This window comes from Colletes gigas, unplaced genomic scaffold, assembly GCF_013123115.1.
Source record: "Colletes gigas isolate AHSC1104 unplaced genomic scaffold, ASM1312311v1 Colletes_gigas_Sc00001, whole genome shotgun sequence".
Lineage (NCBI taxonomy): Eukaryota > Metazoa > Arthropoda > Insecta > Hymenoptera > Colletidae > Colletes > Colletes gigas.
Window position 1 is genome coordinate 8,179,369 of NW_025106630.1, and position 27,354 is coordinate 8,206,722.

The following is a 27,354-nucleotide window of genomic DNA, read 5'->3' on the forward strand; positions in this document are numbered from 1 at the left end:
TACTTATATATATATATATTAAACTGATATTATTTGAAAATAATAAATTAACCAACCATTGCATCAATGTCAAGATACGAAGCTACAATATTATTTTCAAACAAGTATTTCTTGTAAGTAGAAAATTTAGTATAAAACAGTAAAAAGTATGTTCGTTTCAATGCATGGTGCAGCAAACGTTTGCCATCGAATAGCACAGATATTTTTATTTTAAATCCATTCGGATCCACAATTTTTCAGTTTTCATTGTAGATACCTACCAGACGATAATTTTCTAATTGCCAGACCGATTATTACATTTCCAGTTTAATTTTCTGCTTATTAAAATTTGAAATCATTTTCCAATTTGTCAGCAATGAACTTGGCAATTGCCATACTGCTAGTGGCAGCCGGGGAAGGTGCGTTACGACAGTGCATCACTCTGCTACCGATACTACCTTTTCCCGAATCAAAGATAAAATCGTCGACTAATTTTCCATTATTATCCAGTGCCTGTGCTCGAACACCAGCTGGCCCTCTGCATAATTATTAACAATAGACAAAGGAAGAATAAAATATCGAATTGTGGCAAGAAATTGCAAATGTATTTTCGTACTTACCTTTTCACGTCTTTGTAGGATACTTCGGGAATAAATTTTTGCAAGTCCCTTACAGCGAGTGGGTAGAAGATCGACTTGATCATTTCTTTGCATCCCGGTATAAAATATCGGAAGCAAAGTTTATACAATCCAGGGAATTTCGCCATTTCTATACAGTCTCTAATGTTTATATCGAACCATCTGAAAATGCGTGGTCATCGATTATAACACGTTTAAATGTTACGTGTATACATAGGTTTTGGTGATTTACCGATAACCTTCTCTAGCGAATGCTAAGACAGCGTTAGGGCCAAGCCATATGTCACCGTTTACTCTGGGCGTAAAATGAACACCTAAAAATGGAAATCTGGGATCCGGGACAGGGTATATGTTCGTCGTGCATAAATGTTTTTTCTTTTCGCTCAGTAACAGATACTCGCCGCGAAACGGAACTATTCGTGGACTTAGATCGCATCCGGTCATAACCGCCAATCGGTCCGAGTGTAAACCAGCACACGTCAGAACGTATTTTGTTGCTAAACACTACAATACAAGATGATAAAGAAGTTACACGACGATGTAACAGCAAAATGTGCATTGCAAAACGACATAGAGAAAAAGAAAACGCACTTTACTTTTCGATTGCACCGAAATGGGAACCAACTCGTTCTGCCCTTTCGATTCTCCCATTTCCGTGAATCCGGTTACCTCGTAATTTAAGAATATTTGACCGCCCATGTTTCGAAAATCTTCAGCGAAGTGTTTGGTAACTACAGCCCAATCAACTATACCCGTCCACGGTGACCATAATGCCTTCTCCCCCTGTACAATATACACATGTTTTATTTCGTTCGAGAAAGATCCGATTTTTAAGCGGAGAGAACGTTGATTTTTAGTACTTGACATTTAGGCTCGTATTTCGATATACAATCTTTCTCGACCACCACAAGATCCGGTACGTTGTTCTTCGTTCCCCGGTCGAACAGGTCGTCTATTCTTTTAGCTTGTTGTACATTCTGTGCGACTATAAGTTTCCCAACCTTCTTGTGAGGTATGTCGTTTTTGCAGAAATATTCGTACGATAGTTTTAAACCTTCCACGCACAGTTTTGCCTGTAATCATTTCTTGCCGGATCAAGAATCTCTTAACGAAACGTTGTTCTATTATTTGATTCGATATCTAATTATTTTTTTTTTTTTTTTGGTGTGTGTTTTTTTATATTTTTACTTTCATACTGCCAGGAACATAGTAAATGCCAGCGTGCACGACGCCGCTGTTATGCGACGATTGATGTTTCGCCAGAGCGTTTTCTTTCTCGACGATCGCCATCTTTAGATTAGGATGTCTGATCATCATCTCACGAGCAGTAGCGCACCCAACGATGCCACCACCAACGATGATCAGGTCGAACGTACCGCACGGGTCAACGCTGAAAATTTGTCGCATACGATTTTAACCACCGCGAGGAACACGTTAGCGTATTTCATAACTTGTACGTTTCTTGCGGAACGTCAAAAGTTTCGTGGTCGATAAATCGTCTAACCTAGAAGCAGATCCATAATAACGATGTGTATGGGAGAGTTGTCGAAGTATGATCCTTTTTGTCAAGGATGCAGCCATGGTTGGTTTCATATTTTCGGCACATTAAATTTGGCGCTGACGAATTTCTAAAAAAGACGGACGCCCGTTTGCGACAAATTTTGGCATATTTATTTTATCTTCGCTTCACGTTGATAAGCGAGACTGTACGATGATAGCAATAACTAACATCACGTTAATTCGATCGTTGGATGTGTTCTGCTTATCGACGCATTATTCTTTGTTTTTACGGAAATTATTTATAAAAAATTACATGTGGTTATCAATGATTCGTTTACATTTTAATCCGTGCAATTTCTGCATTCCAATTAGTTTCGATTTACGTACATGCAATTATAATGTTCAAGTTTGGGATTGAATGAATCTGAAAGACTACCATTTCTGAAGATATCGGTTACGTGCCGGGTTCGTAGTATTTCCATGCAAGAATTATTTCAATGGCACGTTTATAGTAGTGTGATCGTGTTATGTAACGCAACGAATTTTAATTAATGGTACAATGGAAACTGCGGTAATTATTTAACGATAAAAGACACGTGTGTTGATCGATAAATATGGGAGTATTGAATAAATGATGAAATATGACGCTATTCTTACCTTTAATTTCATTCAAGAAGTGTCATTGCACATGATTTGCACAACATTTTGCCCACATAGGCATTTCGTTTCTTACTGAACGGATGTAAAGTTTCCACCGAGTGTACGAGACCGCCCGATAAAAACGTCTTGTCCAGCATGTGGCGCCTCTATGTTTGCTTTAGATATTGCATTCGACGATAATGTTGGTCTAGGCACGCGTTGCGTATACACACAGATTAGAACACGGATCAATAAAGAAGATATACACTTTTATCAACGGAAATGAATTAAAAGTGCTTACTTTCGCGTGTGATTTAGGGTTAGGGCTCTTTCGAATTAGAACCTCGATTATTAGAACTATTAGAGATACATATATGTTCCAACAATAGAATTTTCAGGTAATAGAACAACAGCGTTTTCTGTACTAAAATTGATTTATTTCGATACTGGATCTTATCAAACACGATGCAAATGATGTGAATTTTAGCATTAGTAACTCCTTGGAAGGTGCATTTCTTTCGTGTTTCATGCCATCTAAACCGTTCCTTGAGAGTTTGGAATGCTTCAGAGCAGTGTGGCCAGATTTGGCATAATTGAGTGCATCGACGGTGACACTAGTAACGACGAACTTTCTTAGCGTCTGAAAGAGACATGATCTACCGTAAGAGCCATGTTACGTGAGCTCGGTACTTGCGCAACTTCGGGAAATCGAGAAAGAAGGCGAGTGCGAGCCTTTTCTTTTTGACCTTGAACACCTGAAATCCGTTCTCGCGCCAATGGCATACAATTTCGAATCTCGACTGCCAAGGCATTTTTATTATTCCTACGATTGAGCATTATTTCCTCATGTGCATCTCACGGTCGTTGTTTCACTCTCGAGAAAAAAATTCTAATAGGTAGACGAATTTTTCGGCGAAAATTGAAATATTTCAAATCTTGCTGGAAAAATTATTTTCGGTTGCGGGGGTCCATTACAATCATTTTTGGTCAATAGACACACCCCCGAAATCTTACGTACTTTCGAGAAAAAAATTCTAGTAGGTAGACGAATTTTTCGGCGAAAATTGAAATATTTCAAATCTTGCTGGAAAAATTATTTTCGGTTGCGGGGGTCCATTACAATCATTTTTGGTCAATAGACACACCCCCGAAATCTTACGTACTTTCGAGAAAAAAATTCTAGTAGGTAGACGAATTTTTCGGCGAAAATTGAAATATTTCAAATCTTGCTGGAAAAATTATTTTCGGTTGCGGGGGTCCATTATAATCATTTTTGGTCAATAGACATACCCTCGAAATCTTACGTACTTTTGAGAAAAAAATTCTAGTAGGTAGACGAATTTTTCGGCGAAAATTAAAATATTTCAAATCTTGCTGGAAAAATTATTTTCGGTTGCGGGGGTCCATTACAATCATTTTTGGTCAATAGACATACCCTCGAAATCTTACGTACTTTTGAGAAAAAAATTCTAGTAGGTAGACGAATTTTTCGGCGAAAATTAAAATATTTCAAATCTTGCTGGAAAAAATATTTTCGGTTGCGGGGGCCCATTACAATCATTTTTGGTCAATAGACACACCCCCGAAATCCTACGCATTTTCGAGAAAAAAATTCTTTACCAAAGACATAATGTGAGGTTAGAAATGTTTCCCTGAAAGATCATGCGTATGTTTAAAATATCATAACTTCTGATCGGATTGAAGGATTTTAATGTTTCAAAAGACAAGCAACGCGTATTTTGGTGTAGAATATGGAGAAATTTCAAAACTAATCGGAAAGTTGTTCCTTAATTACGTGAAGTGACAAGAACCCCATAAAAATAAGTAGTGTCGCCACTCCGTTAAACGCTAAGGAAATTCGTCGTTACTAGTATCGCCGTCGATGCACTCAATTATGCCAAATCTGGCCACGCTGCTTTAGAGTCAGAAGCTAGAAAAAATACTAGGCATAAATTTAGGTATGTAAACTTATTGTTTAATGTTTGTAGTAATTTTTTCTGTATATAAATATGTGTAAGGCTTTCATACATAGATATTTCTTTACACGTGTGATATTGATATCATTATCTGTATCACGAAAGATGAATTTATAACATAACCTGTGAGCTTGCAATACCATGTCAAGTTCGTGGGCATGCATACTATCGATATAATGCATAACTATCGAGGACAACAGTTTCGTAACTGTTCTTCTATCTTCTTAGACGTTAATTAAGTCTTCTACCGAATAATAATAAGTCGTCTGAGCTGATATTTATGAACCGGATTCTTCATATCGAGCTCCCAAGAGTAGCAATTAAGGATAATGAAAGTTGCAAATGGAAATTCGACGCGCAAGCAGATGTAAATTATGTTTGTCCACGATTCTTGCATGTAATTACTCTATGTAAAATCTGGTGAAAGTGTCGCACATTTTCAAAGTTAATTAGGTTTCGATAGATAGTCTTCTAAATTAGATTCTCCCTCTCTATCAACTATTATAAATAATAAATAAATAAGAAAATTCATTATCGCGGGGATAAGAATTTTGATCATCTAAAAATGTACGGGAATCGACGTAGAGACTAGTTTCTACACTCGGTATATGCTTGCTTCCACCATTGCTTTTTTCATTCCTCTCTCTAGTAGTTGGCATCTTCTCTTATTTCGTAACGCGTATCTTTTTCTTTTCGTTCCTATTTTACGGTCTTGTGTCTTTTCCTAGGCAGGAGAAGAGTAGGAGAGAGGTATAGATGGCAATAGGGTTAAAAAGAAGGTGAGAGAGAAAGGGAACCGATAGCCAGGACTGTAACAACGACCTTATACAGGGTGTTTGCTTTAACGTAACGATTCCCGTTTCTTTTAAAGATGTTAATGCAAAAATCATGTAGAGTCGTAATTGTAGGTTATCATATAATTCGACGTTTCTAGATACAGGGGATTATGAAATAGGAATATTCTAGTTGGCTGTGTTTACGAGCCAAATGATTCCAATACCAGATACAAGTTCTCCATATTTGATCGCAATACGATTACGCGGTTGTCGAGTATCTATGGTGTTAATCAGCGAACCTTTGAGCAAATTCGTTATGATTTAAGCGAAATACAGCTTCGCTAATGAAGTGTTTGCGGACTGTTCTATGAGCAAGAAATAGGTAACTTCATGACGTACACGCGTTCGAATGAAATACAGTTTGGTTGTTTAGTTCTTTTAATATTTCGTAAACCTTCGACGAACCTCTACTCATTTCAGTAATAACCTACAAAAGAGAAAGGCCACGATGACGAGATATGTGCGTGTGGAATAGATAGACAGCAAACACGAACAAAATTTTATTCAAACAATAGATCACAGAGAACCAGAATCGGGTAAATTTTATTTCCGAATAACAAATACAAATTTTAGATTTTATCCGTAAATTGGCCTTCGTTGATGGATTTTTTTAAAACCGTTCACAAATGAAATTGAAATTTCTTTTTGTTATTCGGGAACAAAATATACTCTGTGTGCAGTGCTGGAGAAAATGGTAGCCCAACCAACATTGTTGTTTGTTTTTAGATATACATACAGGGTGTCTCAGATTTAAGGTGTAAAATTTTGTTGGTAAACATGGGTTGTTTAACGCTTAATTAAAAAGTTATAAACTTTGTATACCGATTAATTGAATTTTCAATCTTGTTTATAACTTTCTAATAAAGCGTTAAACAGCCCATGTTTATGTAACATTTTTTTCTTGTCTGCACCCATAGAATCTATAAAAGTTTTGCACTCAAATCTGGTAAATTCTGTATACGTAAAAATATATAAAGAATTCTATTATTACATTCTATACAGAAAATCGCAGAACTAATAAACAGAAGTCGAAAACTAGTGTGAAATTTATTAAAAGATCCTATAAATGATGAAAAAGAAAGAATACTGGACGACCTCGAGCAGTAACGTAGACGTGATATTCTTCTAAATACTTCGGTTTAACATAAATGTTCCATCTGTTAAAAATCAAAAATCTGAGCGATCGAATATTTTTGCTAGCCACTGTGTATTTAATTCTAAACAAAAACGTTAGATGGGCTATAATTTTGTCCCGTGCTGTAGAACGTCAGTATCAAACATTGTGGAAAAAATGGTGTTTAATCGTAGTGGGGGTCGGTAGGCGGAAAGGTCGTCCCTGAGCCATGATGCGCGACCATGGTGCGCAGAGGTCCTTCGGCGGCGATGTCAGTCAACCCGGTGACGTCTCGCAGCGTGTGTCGTTTTCTCGGACTCTCGTGCCGGTATCCAGAAAATCGAAACGAGACGAGAGGCGGCCGTGTATCCATAGAGATCGACGTTCCGTGCATCGACGCGTCAACGACTCACGGTCTTCGCAACGCATCAACCATACCACGGGAAAAATTCGCAAAAAGGACAGTGTACGCGCGAATCGTCGCGTCAGTGCGTCCCATCGAAACGCGATCGGTAAAAAATGTAAACTCGATTCTTGCGCGTATTCCGTGTGCGATGTGCGTGCGATCTACAGGTGAGAGGGATAATCGTGCGAATAAGTAAACGATCGCGACGTGTGTATCGACCGATACGATTCCGAAGATGTATCGCGAAACATCGTGACGAACGAATCGAGAAGACGCGATTCCGAACAAACAGCCGATAAGATCGACGCGCGTCGGTCTTTCGTTCATATCCTCGGTGGACACTGGACGATCCTGTGTGCAGGGACATTGATGTCGGCGTGTGATGAAAGGCAAGCCGCAGGAAAGAATTCGCAGCGGTGGTGAAGCTTAACGCGGCAAGCGAAGGAGATCGATCGGTCGGTCGGGCATCGAATCGAAGAAACAGGATCCCTGCCAGCCGACGGATTTCTCGTTGAGGTTAAACGAGGCGCGAAGTGCGCGCGCGGTGTTTCTCGATCGTGACGCGAGTCGTGGTCCGTGGTTAACGCGGCGGAGGACTCGACGAAACCGAGGATGGAGGACGAACTGCGATGCCCTTGTTGCAAGGAGCTGTTCGTGGAGCCGGTGCTGTTGCCCTGCTGGCACGCTCTTTGTCTGTCGTGCGCGGTGAATCTTCAAGCGCCGCCCGACTCGCCACCGGAGTCGACCACCGATTCCTCGAATGCACCGGGATCCGATCAGGAAGCCGACAAACTCTCGATTCTATCGGAGACTGATTCCGGGGTGGTATGCAGCAGCACGTCGACCAGCTCGCGACCGGGAAGTTACGTCGGCACGCCCGGAAACGGTGGCTTTCCGCCGTCGGGCGGCACCTTGTGCCTTTCCTGCCCCGTCTGTCAGAAGACCGTTTATTTCGATGAAGGAGGCGCCCACAATTTGCCCAAATACAGGGCGATGCAGCATATCGTCGAGAAGTTTCAAGAATCGAGGAACACGAGAATGCAATGTCAGATGTGCGAGGGCGAGCCCCGGGACGCGACCGTCGCCTGCGAGCAATGCGAGGTCAGTTCATTTACCTTTAATTCATTCCTTCTCCCTTATCTTTCAATTACTGGAATTTGTTACATTCGCCGTAACGAGCCAACTAATAACTGCCCGGCTTCAGACAGTACGTTAGAAATATCACGCATTTATATTATTTTTACCCTAATATTTACATCTTCGAATATGTTGTTATTAGTCGCATACTAAAATAGATTTTTCCCGCACGTACAACGAAATAATTTCCTCGTGATTCTTCGCGAACCTTTATTGTCAAATTGCCAAGAATAGGAACGGTCTTGCATTTCCGTTCTTGGATCAACTTTAAATGCATTTTCCTCGTTTGTTTACATCGTAGCTCTAAGTAAGATCGAATATCGGGACTACCAGGAGAAGATAGTCGTTAAGCAACAAGTAAGGCTGGATGTAACAGAGAAGATAAGCTGCGTAGGGATAATTTAAGAGCCTCGGTTTTTCTGCAATGATCGCGGTTCTACCGTACCGCGGTATAAAAAAAAAAAGGATTGCTTATTAAGATTACTTTATTCGAACTACTTTGAATTAAAATCACAACTGGTTGTAATTAAAACCATAAAAATTTTATAATTAAAAACGTGAAGGTATCGCTTCGAAGCTTAGCAAGAGGGTTTTTAATTTAATTGCTGTCGGTTGCTTGGGTCGACGAGTCTCTTCAGCTGAAAAAAAAGAAGAAACATAAACAGTGGCGGGGATGATTCGGTTTCATTAATTTCGTGCAAAAATTCTCTCTTTAAGCGAAGAATCTCTGTACCGTTTCTGAATACTTCCCGAATCGTATTAAAACAGTTTTCGTGTATTGCTTAATGCATTTTTCGAGCTTTATCAAACTTTGAAGCGACGCAGATGGAAAACTTTTATATTTTCCCAATGTGTCTTCGTGAAAGTACTATCGGTCGGTTTGATGAGATTTTCCCTATGGAAATGTGTCCAAATACGACGGTAATCGGACTACTTTTAATTACACGCGATTGAAAGTTTTTCAGAAATGATTAAACGGGCCTATAATTAAAAATATAAAAGTTTCATAATTAAAAATATAAAAGTATCGCTTTGAAGCTCGGCCAACGAGTTTTTAATTCCACGGCTGCCGGTCGCTCGAGTCGAAGCGACGGATCGCTCGGCGCTAAAGAAATGTAAACAGTAGTGGGGATGATTAATTTTCTTTAATCTCGTGCTAAAATTCTATATTCAAGAGAGGAATTACCATATCTCTTTAACAAACTTTCAATATTTCGGTATTTTATCGAACTGGCTTCGATGCTTTTGCTCACGATTTATTTTAAACAAACATTCTCTCTTCACACCAAACAAGTAATCGTACGTGTTCCTTGAAAAATTTTATTTTTAATCGTCAAGGGTACGAAACGAAATATTAAAGTAATTATCGAGTGGAAAGGTTTGTAAATATTTCTTCTCTAACGTTATTAAACTGACTTTGTTTTTGTTATTAAACTAACGTTTTCTTTATAATACATTCTCTCTTCGCACCAAACAAGTAATCGTACGTGTTTCTTGAAAAATTTTATTTTTGATCGTCAAGGGTACGAAACGAAATATTAAAGTAATTATCGAGTGGAAAGGTTTGTAAATATTTCTTCTCTAACGTTATCAAACTAACTTTGTTTTTGTTATTAAACTAACGTTTTCTTTATAATACATTCTCTCTTCGCACCAAACAAGTAATCGTACGTGTTCCTTAAAAAATTTTATTTTTAATCGTCAAGGGTACGAAACGAAATATTAAAGTAATTATCGAGTGGAAAGGTTTGTAAATATTTCTTCTCTAACGTTATTAAACTTTGTTTTTCTCAAGCTGTGATTTCCAGACCCCCTGCTTTTGGGGTCCACGAGTTCTTACGAGGGAACCCCTCTACAGCTGTCTCGCCGGAGATTTTGATATTTAGAGGGGCGAATTCAGGTCTAATAATGACATTCCGTAGAATATTTCATTCCACTAGACATTTTTAATTTCCGTCCCACAAGAGAGGATCGTAAGAGAAGAAATTTACGAAAAGACACGTTTCGAGACTGAAAATTCAGGAACCTGTTCCAACTGTCTAGCGTTATAAGCGTTAGCATTGTTTACGGATCGCGTCAAGTGTATCACAAACACGTAACCTCGAGAATCTCAAGAGAAGCAACGTGTTTACATATTTCGACGAACGTACACGAGGTTGTACCCGTGTAGCCTACGCTCGAACGTTTCCCGTGGATTTTCTGTTTTTTCGTTAGCGTCGTGGCATGTTTTGTACGCCGTAGTTCGGTACACAGGCGTCGTTGTATGTCGCTCTCTTGCGCCATTAAAGTGATCCGCAATCGATGAGATCACGTGACCGTGGAACGTTAGGCCATCTGTTCGTTCAGGGACTTGACAAATGATTCGTTTTTATCGTTACATACGTTTCGTGTGCAACGGGATATTGGTCGAACTCAGGCTCGCGCACAATTTATTTTAGATAACGTAACAAACGACTATGCCAAACAATTATTTTCGAACACTTAATTACTTTTTACTTCACGAGGATAGGATACAAATGAATTATTTTCAAGTAGCTCTTCTGTTCGAGTTATTTCGCACGAATGAAATAACAAATAATTATAGGTTGAAAATTTCAAGTTACCTGTTATTTTATTTATTACATGCTTATTTATCAAACACTTTATTTCAATAACGTCCAAGCTCGATCCTCGTACCATGCAAGTAGGTACAATAGAATATCACGGTGTACGCCGGAGAAACTTATATGGCAGTGTCCTTCGTACTCGTCGTTTCATTATCCTTGAGCTGTATCAGCGTTTTCGTGTCTGGGCTATTTTCCTTGAGGCGCCATACACAAGTAATCTGCCTGTCGATCTGCCAAGGCAAATAGAAGATACCGTCTCTTGCAGTTATTAGTTATTTTCATTTTCGTTCGATATAGACCGCATCTCAAAAGGCAATCCTGGTTTCAATACGATAAAAAGCAGACTTGCAAGCATCGTACTCTTCTATGCCTCGCATACAAGGTGCTCGACCACCACCCGTGAAAAAAATTTCAATGAGAGATTCTAGAGACCAAAATAAGTCGAAAATCAAGAATACCAATTTCTTGACTGAGGCTGCGTTAAAAAGTTATTAATGTTTAAAGTTCCGCCCGTACTGAATTTTTTTCTCGAAAATGCGCAAGATTTCGGGGGTATGTCTATTCGCCAAAAATGATTGTAATTGACCCCCGCAACAGAAAATAATTTTTCCAAAAGGATTTGAAATTTTTTTTTTCCGTCGAAAAATTTCACACTTCCAATTTTTTTTTCTCGAAAGTGGGTAGGATTTCGTGGGTATGTCTATTCGCCAAAAATGATTGTAATTGACCCCCGCAACAGAAAATAATTTTTCCAAAAGGATTAGAAATTTTTTTTTTCCGTCGAAAAATTTCACACTTCTAATTTTTTTTCTAGAAAGTGGGTAGGATTTCGGGGGTATGTCTAATCACCAAAAATGATTGGAATTGACTCTTGCAACTAAACGTAATTTTTTTAGAACGATTCGAAATTTTTTAATTACACGGAAAAATGTAGGCATCTATTGAATTTTTTTTCTCGAAAGTACGTAGGATTTCGGGTGTACGTCTATCGACCAAAAATGATTGTAATTGACCCCCGCAACAGAAAATAATTTTTCCAAAAGGATTAGAAATTTTTTTTTTCCGTCGAAAAATTTCACACTTCCAATTTTTTTTCTAGAAAGTGGGTAGGATTTCGGGGGTATGTCTAATCACCAAAAATGATTGGAATTGACTCGTGCAACTAAACGTAATTTTTTTAGAACGATTCGAAATTTTTTAATTACACGGAAAAATGTAGGCATCTATTGAATTTTTTTTCTCGAAAGTGCGTAGGATTTCGGGTGTACGTCTATCGACCAAAAATGATTGTAATCGACCCCTGCAACTAAAAATAATTTTTCTAGATGAATTGAAATTTTTTTTTTCCGTCGAAAAATTTAACACTTCCAATTTTTTTTTCTGGAAAGTGGGTAGGATTTTGGAGGTATGTCTAATCACCAAAAATGATTGTAATTAACTCTTGCAATTAAACGTAATTTTTTTAGAACGATTCGAAATTTTTTAATTTCACAGAAAAATGTAGGCATCTATTGAATTTTTTTTCTCGAAAGTGCGTAGGATTTCGGGTGTACGTCTATCGACCAAAAATGATTGTAATCGACCCCTGCAACTAAAAATAATTATTCTAGACGATTTGAAATTTTTTAATTTCGCCGACAAATTTTCTGGTATGGAACTTTAAGCATTAAAACTGGGTAACTTGTAAGGTGAATATATTCGATTGTTTTCGCGTGAAAAATACGGGTACGTCGAAACACTCTGTACGTAGTCGTAGATCGTGGAGATTTACCGTCCGCGGTCGCTCCTTTGGTTGTTTTTCATTCGTAAGCGTTACCCTCGGCGCTTTCGACGTGTTCGCTTCTTTTGTTTACTCTCATAGTTGCAACGTTCTGTAAGCAGGAGCTGAACGAGCTTCGTGGAAATCGACTTTCTCGAGTCGCAACGTAAAGAGGGCAAGGAGGCGTTGCTCGTGCGTGAATAACGAGTGCCGAGTCCAAGCTGACGCGGTTAATATTCCCGTTGTCATGGTCGTCGCTGGCGTTTATTCGCTTTGTAACTGTGTTCCCTTCTTATTCTTCCAATTCTTACTTCTCCCCCTTTCTCATCAAACGCAACGTAGAAGGGAAATATTGCTATCGAAATTTATCACCGTCCAATGACCGTAGTACGAATCTCACCGAAAGTTTTCTAGTACAGTTTCTTAGCTTTTTCCAAATATCGGGCCCCGCCAGGCGGTTTCTTCCCGTTGAATGGGACGAAGAGTACGATTTTTAAAGGTGGTACGTGGGGTCGTTTCAGGTGTTGTATTGCGACGGCTGCAGGGAATCCTGTCATCCGAAGAGGGGACCTTTGGCGGCTCACAATCTGGGCCCACCTCGAGGCAGCTGGCAGTCGAACGGAGGCAAAGGTTCTCGCGGTGCAGCCGCGGAACCTACACCGGTTTGCAACGATCACAACGGCGAGCCGTTGACCCTCTACTGTGCCCTCTGTAAAATCGCGATATGCGCGGTTTGTCTTCGCGATCGACACGCGGCTCATCCCCACGACGTTCTGCCCTTGGCCGCCGCCTGCAAAGCGCAAAAGGTAAGCGTTTTTTAATTCCCTTCCGACAACTCGAGAGGCAACCAGGCGAAATTCGATCGCCGGTTAACCCCTTGGCTTGCAACGACGTCTCAGAGACGCGATAAGTCTACTAGTTTGGAAATTAAATCGTAAGGCAAGGGGTTAATGCACTTGAGAAACTTAAAAAAGGAAAGTGTATTTTCTATCGTTACTCCGTAGGCTTCTCCCTTGGATTTTTAACGCTGATGTTTAGTTTAAGCTGTTATCCCCGGGGGCGCAGCGGGGGAACACACATGGCGTGACATCGTCAGAATTTTCTAGCAAAACCTCCGACACGGTAAACGTGCTCCCCGCCGTTTCTCGTATGGATTTTTCGGGTATAAAAGCAACAGCAGCGATTCACAGCGGCGGGTTTCGTTCTCAGATTAATTTCGAAAAACCGAAACGCCGTAATATCGGATTTCCGGGTTTCGGTCGAGCTTTTTTATGATCGTACGTGGAGCAATTTTGTTCGAGTAATAAGTAACCAACGCGAACCAATCGTTTTCGAATCGTTTAATTATTATTCGTTCATTGTGCATTTATATACCTTCGTTACCGAAATTGTGTCGCGTTACAGAGTTACGGGGATTACCTGTTCGATTTTAGTGGCTCCCAGTGGTAGCCATACATCTGTTTGTCCACGACAACCATCCTGGTAGCTTCCGGTGTTAGCCATATACCGGTTCGTCCTCGAAAACTTACCTTTCCCAGTGGCCTACGGTATTATGTGGCCCGTAAATCGGTTCGTTCGGGACCCTCCATTTTATCCAGTGGCTCCCGGTATTAACCAAGCACCGGAACGTCTACGAAACTCTATTGATAAAACATCCTCGTTCTCGCATTCACTTTGCCCCACACGGTGACATTATTTTTATCATAACGTTTATCTCACCTCGCCACATGTATAGTGATTTTTGCCATGTTTCTCACGCACTCGATCTATTAATATTGCGCTTTTAAACTTTTACGCTTTCCCCTAAGAATTATTTCTAATATTACCATGTGAACGTTATAAAATTTTCTATTTCAGTTTCGGTTTAGTGCAACTGTCGCGCGACGAAAAGTCGCCGGTATTGGACGATCTCGGTGGTTCCCTCGCGGTTCCCTCGCGGTTCTCGCGTTTCCCGGATCGTCGTGGCGCAAACTCGTTCTCGATTATTTATTCGTCGAGCGTCGACGTAACGCACGACCGTACCCGCCGAACAAGAAATTCATTCGCGACCTTGACGAAACTGGTTCCAGAGTCGGATCCATTCACGGAACTCGATCGACGTTTCTATTTCCGCGCGCGTCAGCCTATCGAAGCCAACGACCCGATTCGGCAATGGATGGGAGAGAGGAGTCGCTTCGGATCGACAGCTGGTTTCGATATCGCGTGTCCGGCTACGTGGGTGTGCCCCACGGGACCCCTCGATTTTACCCCAAAAGATCAACACCTGCTCGGTTCTCTGCGATCCCTGAACCCCCTCCCACCCTCGTACGATCTCGTACCCCCTCTTTCGGGGATCGTGTCTAGGAGAGAGAAAAAAACCGGTCCGAGCCACTGGCAATTTCGTAATTGCTCGCCGTACAAACAACCGATCGAGCAAAGTGCTCTTTCGTTTACCTTCGGTTCCACGCGTGTTTGCTTCTTTTCGACGAGGAACCGGGCAACTATCGTCGAATTCGTACGGGATTAAAAATTGATGCGCCGTCGACCGTGAACTCGTTCACAATCGGTTCTTTCCGTTCGTCGGCGGGTGGCAAATTATTCGGGCATCGCGAAAGAATTTCCCTTCGATACCTGGGTACTATTTACTCTTATGACTGGACTGCGGATGTTTATGCATTTATGGGAAATTTTGATCCTCAAAAAACTACAGAATGCATTTAATATGCAAAAATATAAGAAATACTTAAAGTAAGATACGAATTATTATATTTTGGGGGTTGAGACAGCCCTCTGCGAAGCTTCTGTTTCATTAATTCTATTAATAAAAATGTGACATTCGTATAATGACAAACATTTATTGGTAATCACACCTCGCTGTAGCTGTTGTTAGGACGCTGTCGATTGTTTTAAACATATATCTAGATTCTGGATATCCCTGAATCTATCGGGTGAGTTCTTTTATCCACAGGTACAATAACGCCTACTTTTTTTTTTTTTTTTTTTAGAGCGTTTTAGGTCACATGCACCTTGTTGGTTATTAGTGACCACAATTGGGTTACCTAGTGGAACTGATCGTATTTAGAGCAATTGGTATACTTTAATGTCTTTTAATAAGTTTCAAACTTTTTTGCATGAGTCTATTTCTCGTAGGATCGTTAACATTAGTCGTTTCAGTTTTGTATTGTATTTATAGGATTGCCATTTGGCGCTAGTTTCCGTTAATAAATCGAGGTTCTCTACCACCCAACCGAAATGGTGGAACAAACAATTACTTAAGATACTACGATAAAAACGTTCGAAGAAAGTTGTTTTGTTATCGGTCGAGGGTTTTTGTTGCGTCAACTAATGACCATCGTTACCACCGTGAAAAAGCTAACTAACTAGCTAACTAACTAGCTAACTAACTATCTAGCATAGTAACTAACTAACTAACTGACAAACTAACTAATTAAATGCAAACTAACTAACTAATTGACAAACTAAGTAACTAACTGCAAACTAACTAACTAACTGACAAACTATCTGACTAACTGTAAAGAAACTAACTAACTGCAAACTAACCAACTAAATAACTATGTAACTAACAAACTAGCCAACTAACTGCAATGTAACTAACTAACTGACAAACTAACTAACTAACTGCCTGCAAACAATTACTTAAGATGCTACGATAAAAACGTTCGAAGAAAGTTGTTTTGTTATCGGTCGAGGGTTTTTATTGCGTCAACTAATGACCGTCGTTACCACCGTGAAAAAGCATATTACGAGCCGAAAGACAAATTTCTCTCGCATCGTGAACATGATTCAGGGACATAATAGTTCCTCGCAGTGCACGTCCAACCTTCGCATCAGTGTTTTACAAAGTGAGGGGTCGAAGCCCGTAGGGGAGTTGCCCTAACGGACCAAGAGGGGCGCGAAAGGGAATTTTTAATGTAGACAAATGTGGATAACTCGAACACCTCTTTCTATTAATACATCGATCATCGGTGTTTAACAACAGACAGGGGGCGCCTTTCTTCCATCGTTTCAACTTGTCCGCGGTCGAGAATCGACGAAGATATATCCTCGATCTATAAATCTTGGAAGCGGAAATCTTCTTTTTCTGTTTGGCCGGCGGGTTCCAAAAAATTTCGAGACCGCCGCTCATTGAATACTTACCGCTCCCATCAACGCGATTACGACTTGATCTTTTTAGGCAACTGGCCAGCTGGCGATTGGTCCGTGCCAGTTGCTTCGCGATTCTCGTTCATGACTGTTTTCTTGATCGTTTACGCCGAAGAACGATCTTTTATTTTTTCCCAAACGTTCTTGGTCGAATTCTAAAAAAATGAGCTAACAAAATTGAAGCTTTCTTAAATACGAGTTTGGTTGGAAATGAATTTTGATTACGTGTTTATTCGCAATGGTGGAGTAAATAAATTTCTTTGCCAAGGGTTTTAGGGAAACAAAACACAACGGGGGGTACTTAACGTCAAGAAGTTGGTTGAAATAATGAAAAACTGAGCGCGAAATAGGCGTTGGTACCGCGAGGCGGCGAAAGGTCGAGGGTTGAAGTTGTACATCCGCGACAATGGGTCCTTATCTAACCGCGGCCAAACGTTTCTCCCGTTTTCACGCTTTTCGCGAAACTCTCGGCGCGATATAACGCGCTTTGACGCGTAATCGTCTCTCGGGCAAATTCCAGCCGCCGTAATCCAGCCATTGTTACGTATTAACGTTGACGTACGCGATACTGGCGGAGTCGCCAGGCTGCACACCCGATATTTCGGTAATTAGTTTCGCTGGACAGTCGGCTAATCGAGGGAACGTTCCGCCGTACACGCGCGCGATAGCGAAATTCCGCGTGTCGTAATCGCCGTAATGTCCATTGAACTTGTACGCGCGCGAATCTTCTCTGTCCGCGCCAATCGGATCACAGAGCGGAACTTTCGTTTCGGCGTATCCAGCCAGTCATCGTGCGGCTAATGTACCTAATAAAATTGACTGACTGCCGACTAATAACGTTCGTTCTACCGTAAATTCGATCGCGATTCACGGCGATTCGGATACGCGGTCATTTTTGGCCAAAATTAACACCTAACCCAGACCTAACCCAGACCTAATCCAGACCTAATCCAGACCTATACGTGTTATACCTATATTGTCCAAAACCAGTCATTTTGAACTGAGTAAATTTCTTATATGACCAGTTCGGCTCTGTATTGAAATAACAGTTTTCATTTTTTTTCGATTACCAACACATGATAACGTACAAGTACGTGATAAATTGTCGATGTGGGCGTATACTTGATAAATTGCAGTTTCTCAATAAGCTAAACTGGTACTTGTTATTCGAATCTTTATGCAGTGATACTTATTTTATTTCTTTTGCGTCTGAAATTCATAATATTAAAACCTAATGTTAAAAATTAATTTTTATTCTTTCACAATGCAGTCATTTTGACTGCTTTTGGACAATATAGGTATATACTAAGTTTCAGTCTTTCTAGTGTTAAATAGTTTCTGTCAACGAGATTGCTACAAAATATATTCTGTTCTATCTACGAAAGTGTATTTTTCCTATCGACACGTTGGTTGCCACGGTGGAGACGTGTCAACAGCGGCTGGGGCACGGGTACTCGGGAAGTTGAAGGAAATTTTCTACCCCATAATTGAATTTGATGGCCCACGCGAATTTGACACTCCGCGAAGGGTTGGATGAGAAAATGAAGCACGAAATTTGGTAGCCGGTATTCGAGGAATCCCCCGGTAAGCTTCGACGCGAAAGCGTCTGAGGAGGTAGAACAGTATGTGTTCACCGGCGGAGAAAAATCAGGCGTCGCGGGCGTCGCGACGTCGACAGTATTGCCGCGGCGAGGTAGCTTCTGCGCCTTAAGCAGCCTCGATTCGCGTGTCACAGACTGTCGGTGCGGCTCCATGGCGACGGGAAAGCTAGTCTCGCGAACGATTCTCCTCCGATGTGAACAAGGGGTGAGAAGAGATTGGGACGAAAGTAGATTTCGCGCGAGACTCGACGGAGCACGCTCGATTTCTAGCGTGCCACGGCTCCCGGAGTATCGCGGTCCGTGTGGATGGAAAGGTCGAACGAACGTGGAAGAGAACGAGGGAAAGAGAGATTCGAAGGCGATACATGGGAAAGAAAGGAAAGGATACGGGAACCCAAGACTCCGAGATTCCCCGATATCGCGCATTACGTATCGCCAGATTCTGGTTTTGCTCCTAACCGGCTACGCTTTTCCTTCTTTTGTTACCTCCGCTGACTCCTCGTCTTAGCAAGGCTCGTTTCGTTCCACCTTGTTCCGAGCCCTGTTTGTCCCTGCTCTAGCTTTCTTCCCATCTTTGGAAAGAAACTTTTTCTCTCGGAGCATCCTGCTACGATTTTCGATTTCATCGAGTCTAGCTCGCGACGGTAATTGCCAGTAATGGGGAACGATGTTGTCGAAGGAAAACAAAGTTCATTAGACGCGATAACTTGGATGTTTCTTCTCGTGCTGTTGATTCTACCGTTGTTGCATCTTAACGAAAAAAAAGTAAGGATGGAAATTTGACTCGACGTGTAAGAATCGTCAGGTATGGAAAATGGAGTGCTTGGCTCGAGTTCCAAGGTCCATCGATGTTCAGGGGTGAAACTAATCGAACGATCCATGTCAGTAATGGGGAACGATGTTGTCGAAGGAAAACAAAGTTCATTAGACGCGATAACTTGGATGTTTCTTCTCGTGCTGTTGATTCTACCGTTGTTGCATCTTAACGAAAAAAAAGTAAGGATGGAAATTTGACTCGACGTGTAAGAATCGACAGGGATGGAAAATGGAGTGCTTGGCTCGAGTTCCAAGGTCCATCGATGTTCAGGGGTGAAACTAATCGAACGATCCATGTCAGTAATGGGGAACGATGTTGTCGAAGGAAAACAAAGTTCATTAGACGCGATAACTTGGATGTTTCTTCTCGTGCTGTTGATTCTACCGTTGTTGCATCTTAACGAAAAAAAAGTAAGGATGGAAATTTGACTCGACGTGTAAGAATCGACAGGTATGGAAAATGGAGTGCTTGGCTCGAGTTCCAAGGTCCATCGAAGTTCAGGGGTGAAACTAATCGAACGCGTGTATGGTAATTGTTGTTAGCCATGAATGTTCTCGATTACCTGCTGGCGTTATCGTCGTTAAATCAACGCATCCGGTTCACCAATGGAACCGTGAAATTACTCGTGCATTCGGGGCGCACGCTCCTGGGTTGTTTCGCATTGTACGCCGCTTTTGAATGAAGAGGGGGCGCGACGAATACGGAGAAAAGGAAACGTCCACGTGGCCTTTACGCGTACAATCGGGAGCACGAAAGAAATTGGAGCGCGACGTGCGGTCCTCGAACGAGTGTCCTTATTATTATATATATATATATCCTCTCTCCCCTCCCCGATATCCTTGTGTTCGAATCCTTTCGTGGCCGACTCTTTCCGTTCTCACGCTACCACCCTCGACGCGAGATCATCTCGTCTCGAACGCGACAGCCGACAAGTTCTTAACCGATCCCCCCTTAAACGAGAACGATTACCGATTATCGACGTTTAACCAACTCCCGTTTGTTAAATAAACTATCTATCGCTTGGGTATCGAACAACGGGTAGGTTCTTCGAAGCAAAGTGTTTTGTCTCGATGCTTTCTCTTTCTCATCCGTGGACTACTTGCGTTTTCATTCTGGTTTTTCGATTCACGAACTGGTTTTGTTAGTCTTGCTCTTTTAATTTCTCGTTAATTAACAGCGTAAACATTAGCTTCTGTGCAGTAATTTATTTAATCGATTAAACGTTGAATTATTTCCGTTTTCTTGTTCCCTTGAAGTTCCAACAGAATCGATTTAAGTAATCGCCGTTTTTAGCGTTGAAATACCCCTTTAACCGAATGTATAGTATCGTTTGAAAACCAGCGTAAAAGCTTCGACGCGACAGTAGGAAGGTTTTTCGATCATTCTCCGTTGTATGTGCAACACGATATTTGACGCAACGGGCGGATACGGCGATGGAAAACGGGACCGATGAATAGGAAAAAACGCAGAAATAATTGCAGCTCTCCAACGATATCGTTAATACGAACTACACCGTCGGTGTACAAAGAGCATAGCACGATCTCGTTGAACTTGAATAGGATAGCTTAATACCGAAGCTTCGTGTTCGAAAAAATTTGTCTATTCATTTCGGTAAACGGGGGATTGCGATTACTTTATGGTACACCCATATTTATTAATAATTCATCGATCTATCACTCGAGCGAATATTTATTCGTTCTATGCAAGAACCGCGAGCCCTGTTCGTGATCTCGTAATTAAATTCATAGCGGCTATTCAATCGTTCGTTTATCTTCCACTCTTCTTCCGGCATAATATTCGTTGCCGGATAGACGATAGAAACTCGATTGTTCGAGCTAAATGGGAGAGGGGAACACGACGTTCGTGTTAATCAATTTTTTCGTATAATTGGATTTTTAAAGACAAAAGGATCCATTCTTCGTCGAGCACGCGTGTTGCGTTATCGCGTTATCGCTCCGGCTCGACAGACTAATATTCCTTGTGCGTCGCTTGACCCGACTTGACCCGAGCTGGCAGCCTGCTGGAATCTCTGTCAGGATTGTCAGGTATCTATGGGAATACCTGAATCGCACCAGCGATCCAACGATAGATCGTTTTCGAGCTGGTCACCGCAATTTCTCATACGCTTAGAATACCGAGCCTGTGCCAGACAAAATTTCGTTCCAATCACGTCGCTAGCAAAACGTTTTTCATTTTCATTCGCTATACGTCTATAACCCGATTTATGTGGAATAGTCATACAGTTTGGCTCTAAATGTCGCCTATTTAGAAATGAAATATTTACGAGTGAATCCCGTGTGTTTCATTTTTGGTAACACTTCATCGTTGGTTATTGTCGTTTCATTAAATAAGCGTATCGATGGAGGAAATAAGTAGTTTGTGACTCGAAACGTTGGATGGAACAACGAATAAATTTTGATAGGTTTCGTTGGTTATCCGTTGCTGGAACGCAAAGTCCATGTATGGTGTTGGGTAACAGAGCGTCGTAGCTGGTTTGTAGGTTACTTCCGGAGTCGGAGCAGCATGGAGGATGGTCGAATATACGATGTCGTCCAAGATTCAGTACGTACTCCCCGCGCAAACGGATCGTGAGACTTTCTAGACGGGTTGTACCATTAGGTTCCGTAAATGGAAACTTGCTGGAAAATGGCGTCGGTCGAGGCACGACGTAAAGCACCTTTCGTATGCACGAGCGGCCAGCCGCCAGCCACGAGACGCGTTACTTGAAAGGATACTCGCAGAAAAGACGAACGTCTAACCGCGTCTTCGTTAACCCCTTCGCGGTGTTTTACCCTCCTTTTCTACCGGCGCGCGCGGGGATTTAATGATCCGCCTTGGAAACTAAAACCGCCTTAAATCCGTAAACGCCAACACCGTTTAAACAAGTTTCAATCCACCCGGGGCTTTATCCGACCAGGAATACGCGGACCGTGTTCCGGGCGACTTCCGAAACTCTTTAATCGAGGGAAACGACGTTATCTCCTTTGTGATTGCAAAAATTGCCCCGGTAAGCTTCCACGGGCGTGTCTTTCTGCCCGCAGCTTTTTACCATTATACGCGTAATTGGAGTAGTTCGCTAACCAAGTTTCGCAAACGAGCGAAGGTTTCGTCGGGAAGAACGGCGAACGCGTTTTAAACTTCCGGGAATGGAACCTGCTTCCATCGACACTGTAATTCGCAATTAAAAAGAAGGAGTTCTCGGTCTACCGGAAAATCTTTTACAACGATACGCCCGGGGCGTGGATTTGTTAAACAATCCCGGCACGTTTCATTTGTCTTTACAAGAATGCCGCGTTTTCTGTTTCCGGTCTTTGTCTTTCGACTATTATCTACGAAAAGCATTACGTTCCTACGGTTTTACGCGAAGCGTGTTCCATTTTTTTTTTTTTACGATTTTTCGTCGACATATCGCGAAAAGCAGAGTTACTTTGTTCGAGTTTCAACTGTTCCAAAGAAGCTTGGAACTCTATTCCCATGCGATCAGTTTCGCGAGTTGGAAGTTCATTTTTACACATTATTCTCTAAGTTTCCCATTCTATATTTTAATTATTGGAAATAGGTGGCGGAATAAGAACAATTTTGTTCGATATAAGCTTAATTAGAAACACTTAAAAGGCCATGAATAGGTCCTATACTTAGTCTAAACAAGCCAAGGAAGGGACACTGCACCCTCTTGACTTGTATCTCGAAACGCGAAACGCAACACACGCGTCAATGGTGTTTGTCGCGGAAAGAATAATTTCTCTTTTAGAAGAGAGAAACCAACATTAACGAATAAATAATTCTTAATGCAGAACAGATCGGAAGAAATCTCGCAGCGAAGAGATCCGATCTTGTTGGCCATCGATGACGAGACTGTTTCGTTGGTAATTATTTGAAGCGTAGCAGGGCTCGTGGAGACCGTAACTTTCACGAAGGGAGAGAGCACTAAAGAGATTTCGCAGGGACAAGTTTAAATTATCTCCGCGAAGAGGCAGCCACGATTCCGCTCCTCGCCTTTGCGTAATTTTTGCTACCACACCCTCAGACCGCTCGTCCATTTTCGTTTCCCGTAAAGCCCCCAGCCCCCCTCCGAGCTTCGACCTAAGTAAGCCGAGATGTTCTCAGCCGCCGCCAAACTTCGCCCCTACCATGAATTTTTAAACGTAATACCGTCTCGAACGCACGACCAAGAAGGGCCTCGCAAATAAAGATTTCCGTTCGCGCCATCCGCCATGCTTTCTGCGCGCGAACACCATTCTAGGGAAATTTTTTTCCATCGATCGATCTTACCGCCGATGGGGGAATAAAAAAATTTTTGAAACCCGTTCCAAGGTTTTTCAGAGCCGAGCGAAACATTTCGAATTGAAATTAAAAATGTTTTAATACATTCGCGGCGAAAATAAACGAGCGCAAATGTTATTGGCTGTTTGATCCGCGATGAAATGGTCGGGGGGCAGCTTTACCGGCGCGTCGAACAACATTATCCGGATGAAGCGGGAATTTTTAATTTTTCTAGTCATTTCGATCGACCGCCCGAACAATGGAATTAATCACTTAACGCGTGTGAGTTCTTCTATTTGCCATTACTCTCTTAATTAAAGAAAAATTCATTTATCAGTAAACGGTATTAAATAAACCCCCGGAAGGGATTGCTTTAGCCCCGTTTGCGTTAAAAGAACAGAAAATAATTTAATCAATTACTATAAAGTCTACGTTCGAGTTTTTGTATTATTTCGCGTAGCGAGAACACACTTGCGCGCTGAATTCGATTTTAAGAGATTCGTCTAGGATGAACGTTCCACTCTATTCATTGCTCGTTCCACGACTCGTAAATTCGCGTTTTACGCGAGCAAGATTCGAAAGAGAACTACACAAGATGCGGGGACGCAGGAATGTCGCGGTTTGGCTCGCTCGAGCATCGAGGGACTGGGAAACCGGAAATACTTGGCGCATCGTCCGCGCCGAAGATTTATCCCATCGACGTAGGAAACATTCGTTCGATCGTATTTTTTTTTCCACGGAAAGTAACAGTTTACGCGGCAATTTTGCGCGTTCGTCCGGAATAATATGGTTTTATCGCGACGCGTAATCGGGCCGGTTCGCTAATACGAGAATCGTGCAATCGCGTTATCGCATTCTACTGGCTTTGCCTCCCCCACTCCGCGTTTGCTATCTCTTTGCCGGCGATAATAAATTTTCTACGGCTTTGGATAATGTTTCACGGAGGTACGCGCACACAACGCTCGCTATTACGAGATAAACGCGACGCGCGAACGTGGGCGATAAAAGCACGATAAACCCAACGGAACAGAAAACGATGGACAGGTCTAACAGACTCGCGATGACGCGACGATTTGCGTCGAATTGTTGCACGAAGGGTGTGCAAATGTCGCTTCGAACGAACGTCTGGCCGCAAGTGTCGTCGACAGAAAGCTCCATCGAAAAATGCTCTTGTTGTTTGTACGTTCGTTTGACTAACCGGGGGGGGGGCGCGGATTGGTAATTACTCGCAGAAATAATGTACGGTCGAATGTTCATTTATGTCTTGACGAGAAATTAAAATTAAAGGGTAGTGGCATTATCTCATTTAAAATAAAACAAATCAAACTTTACTCGTGGCTTCGTTTTCGAGAAAATCGACTTTGAAAATTCATTGTATGCGCCAGTGGAGTACGATTTGGGGCTTCGACAAACAAACCATATTCGAAGATATCTGGAAAACTAAGCAGTATAGGAAATAAATTCATTCCACGTTTTTGACTTATTTTTATATGTAACGGTTATTGCGACGCCGCTGATGTAAATTAATAATTTAATCCGCCCTGATATTCCATACTCATTAACTACGGTTTTCAGTCCGATTTAATCACATTGTCAATACGTATTAATTGCGGGTTAGAAAGCGTAACCTGCAAACTGTATGCAAGAATTATTTTATTTATGGGCTCTATCGTGCGAGTTTGCTCGCAAGTCAAACGAAATTGGGGTCGCAGAGGGTTAAGGGGTATTTGTATTATTTAAATCAGAAACGAATATTGCGGCGGTTTTTCGCGATCGCGAAAAGCAAATAAGGGTAACAGCCGAACGAACGACGAACCGTCAAAGATTACAAACCTCTCTCGAGCATTTCCGCTTGGCGAGCCTCGGCTGTCCCATCGAATTTTTTCCCCCCGAGCCAAAAGCGAGAGGAACTCGATAGTGAAATCTTGGTAGCGAATAGGGGTCGCTGCGGAGAAACGGCCGATTAGGATAAGAGGGTGAGATGACGCGAAGACGGCGAAAGAGGACGAATCGCATAAATCGGTGTGGACAGAGGGTAATCGGCGCATGAAATGGAGCCGAGAGTGCTTGTCGAATTTTTCTCTCGCATATTACCGTGTTTTTCAACATTTCTCCACCGGTGGCTTTCTAACTTTTATCACAGACAAGGTTTTCGAGACGACCTTAAATATTATAGAAATATTTCTTTGAGTATAATTTTTCGGCGAAATTAAAAAATTTCAAATCGTTCTGGAAAAATTATTTTTGGTTGCGGAGGTCAATTACAATCATTTATGGTAATTACACATACCCCCGAAATCCTAACCATTTTCGAGAAAAAAATTCGTGTAGATGCCTAAATTTTTCGCCAAAAAAAAAAAAATTCAAATCGATCTAAAAAAATTATTTGAAGTTCCAGGAGTCAATTACAATCATTTTTGGTGAATAGACATACCCCCGAAATCCTAACCATTTTCGAGAAAAAAATTCGTGTAGATGCCTAAATTTTTCGGCAAAAAAAAAAAAATTCAAATCGATCTAAAAAAATTATTTGAAGTTCCAGGAGTCAATTACAATCATTTTTGGTGAATAGACATACCCCCGAAATCCTAACCATTTTCGAGAAAAAAATTCGTGTAGATGCCTAAATTTTTCGGCAAAAAAAAAAAATTTCAAATCGATCTAAAAAAATTATTTTCGGTTGCGGGGGTGAATTACAATCATTTATGGTCATTACACATACCCCCGAAATCATATCCACTTTGGAGAAAAAAATTCAGCAAGCGCAGAAATTTTACGGCGAAATTAAAAAATTTCAAATCATTCTGGAAAAATTATTTTTGGCTGTAGAGGTCGATTATAATCATTTTTGGTGAATACACATAACCTCGAAATCCTAACCATTTTCGAGAAAAAAAATTCCATACCGAAAATATGTTTAAATTTCACGATTCCCGATTAATATGGAGTTTTTAATTTCGATTCTATATAATATTTTGTCAAAATTAACTGCACCGTTAATTATTTAAAATTACACAGTCGTACTTATTTAGGAATCGAGATTGATTATCGAAGAATCGTGTTTCGATTATTGACACAAGGTTTAGGCGCGTTGATTCGAAAGCAAAGTTTTTCCTCAATTTCGGCGAACGAAACGGGAAGCAGGATAGTAGAATTATGGCACGAACACGCAGAAGCCTGGGAGTGCCGGGCACACGGGGCCGCGTGAACCTAAAAACGAAAATAGTTTCTTGAAACAGTGCCAGCCTTTGATGCCTCGTACGCGTGCTCATTCTAGTAAATAAACAAAAAATGCACGCGCGCGAAGAGCCCGTCGCGAGACCCTTTTCCAACGGTCCCTGCGCGTTCCTCGTCGCATAAACACCGTAGGGGACGTCGAACTTTCGAATAATTTATCAGACCTCTTCGAATTGCCTGGGACCCGGCGATACATGGATCAATTTGATCGTAAAATTTTTTTATGCCTCGTCGAACGCGCGTTCGTTTCGAGCATTAGGCGGGATCGGACGATTTTTCCTCGCGTTATCTCGCAGAGCGGGACCGGATGTCGCGGAAAATAGACAGATGGATTCTAGCGAAAGGATTACTTGCACAGCGGAGCGTAAAACTCTATTCCGATCGCTGGAATTGGATAAGAAACGTCTACGGCGGAAGGTTGAGGGGGGCGAGGGGAGGGAGGGGACAATTTTTTTAAACGACTGATCAGAGTCTTTTAGCTCGGGATGGAATATGGCGCTACGGCGGACGTTTCCCAAATTGGGCATTTTAAATATTTCAAGAGGGGAAATATACGACGAGCAAAAATTTGTTTCATGATCACGTCTGGTAGGCTAGCATATTCGTTGCTAGTAACGAGGCTTGCAGGAGGACGAGTAACTTATTATAGTATGGACGATGATGGTTTCCCAAAGGTTGTCCACGGTAGATAATAGCTGATATC

General features: G+C 41.5%; 2 protein-coding genes across 3 annotated transcripts in view; one reads left to right on the forward strand and one right to left on the reverse strand.

The window, feature by feature from the left end:
- Positions 1–95: 95 nt before the first annotated feature.
- Positions 96–2,902, reverse strand: LOC122395366 (L-2-hydroxyglutarate dehydrogenase, mitochondrial). Of its 2 annotated transcripts, none has more exons than XM_043392909.1 (8): positions 2,775–2,902; positions 2,122–2,245; positions 1,806–2,007; positions 1,478–1,690; positions 1,209–1,400; positions 850–1,121; positions 600–779; positions 96–517 (listed from the first exon to the last, which is right to left on the reverse strand). In XM_043392909.1, exons 2-8 carry the CDS (start codon positions 2,208–2,210, stop codon positions 322–324), a joined length of 1,344 nt encoding a protein of 447 aa, XP_043248844.1. In that variant the 5' UTR covers positions 2,211–2,245; positions 2,775–2,902; the 3' UTR covers positions 96–321. The 2 variants fall into 2 exon arrangements, with proteins under 2 accessions (XP_043248844.1, XP_043248933.1); XM_043392998.1 differs by having other exon boundaries at positions 2,122–2,541; positions 2,775–2,789.
- A 3,953-nt stretch (positions 2,903–6,855) lies between these two features.
- Positions 6,856–27,354, forward strand: part of LOC122405287 (E3 ubiquitin-protein ligase TRIM9-like) — a 61,140-nt gene continuing 40,641 nt past the window's right edge. Inside the window, exons 1-2 of the mRNA XM_043409963.1 lie at positions 6,856–8,189; positions 13,112–13,396. Coding sequence (XP_043265898.1) covers positions 7,701–8,189; positions 13,112–13,396 — 774 coding nt within the window. The 5' untranslated portion in view covers positions 6,856–7,700. The remainder of the gene's footprint in view (positions 8,190–13,111; positions 13,397–27,354) is intronic.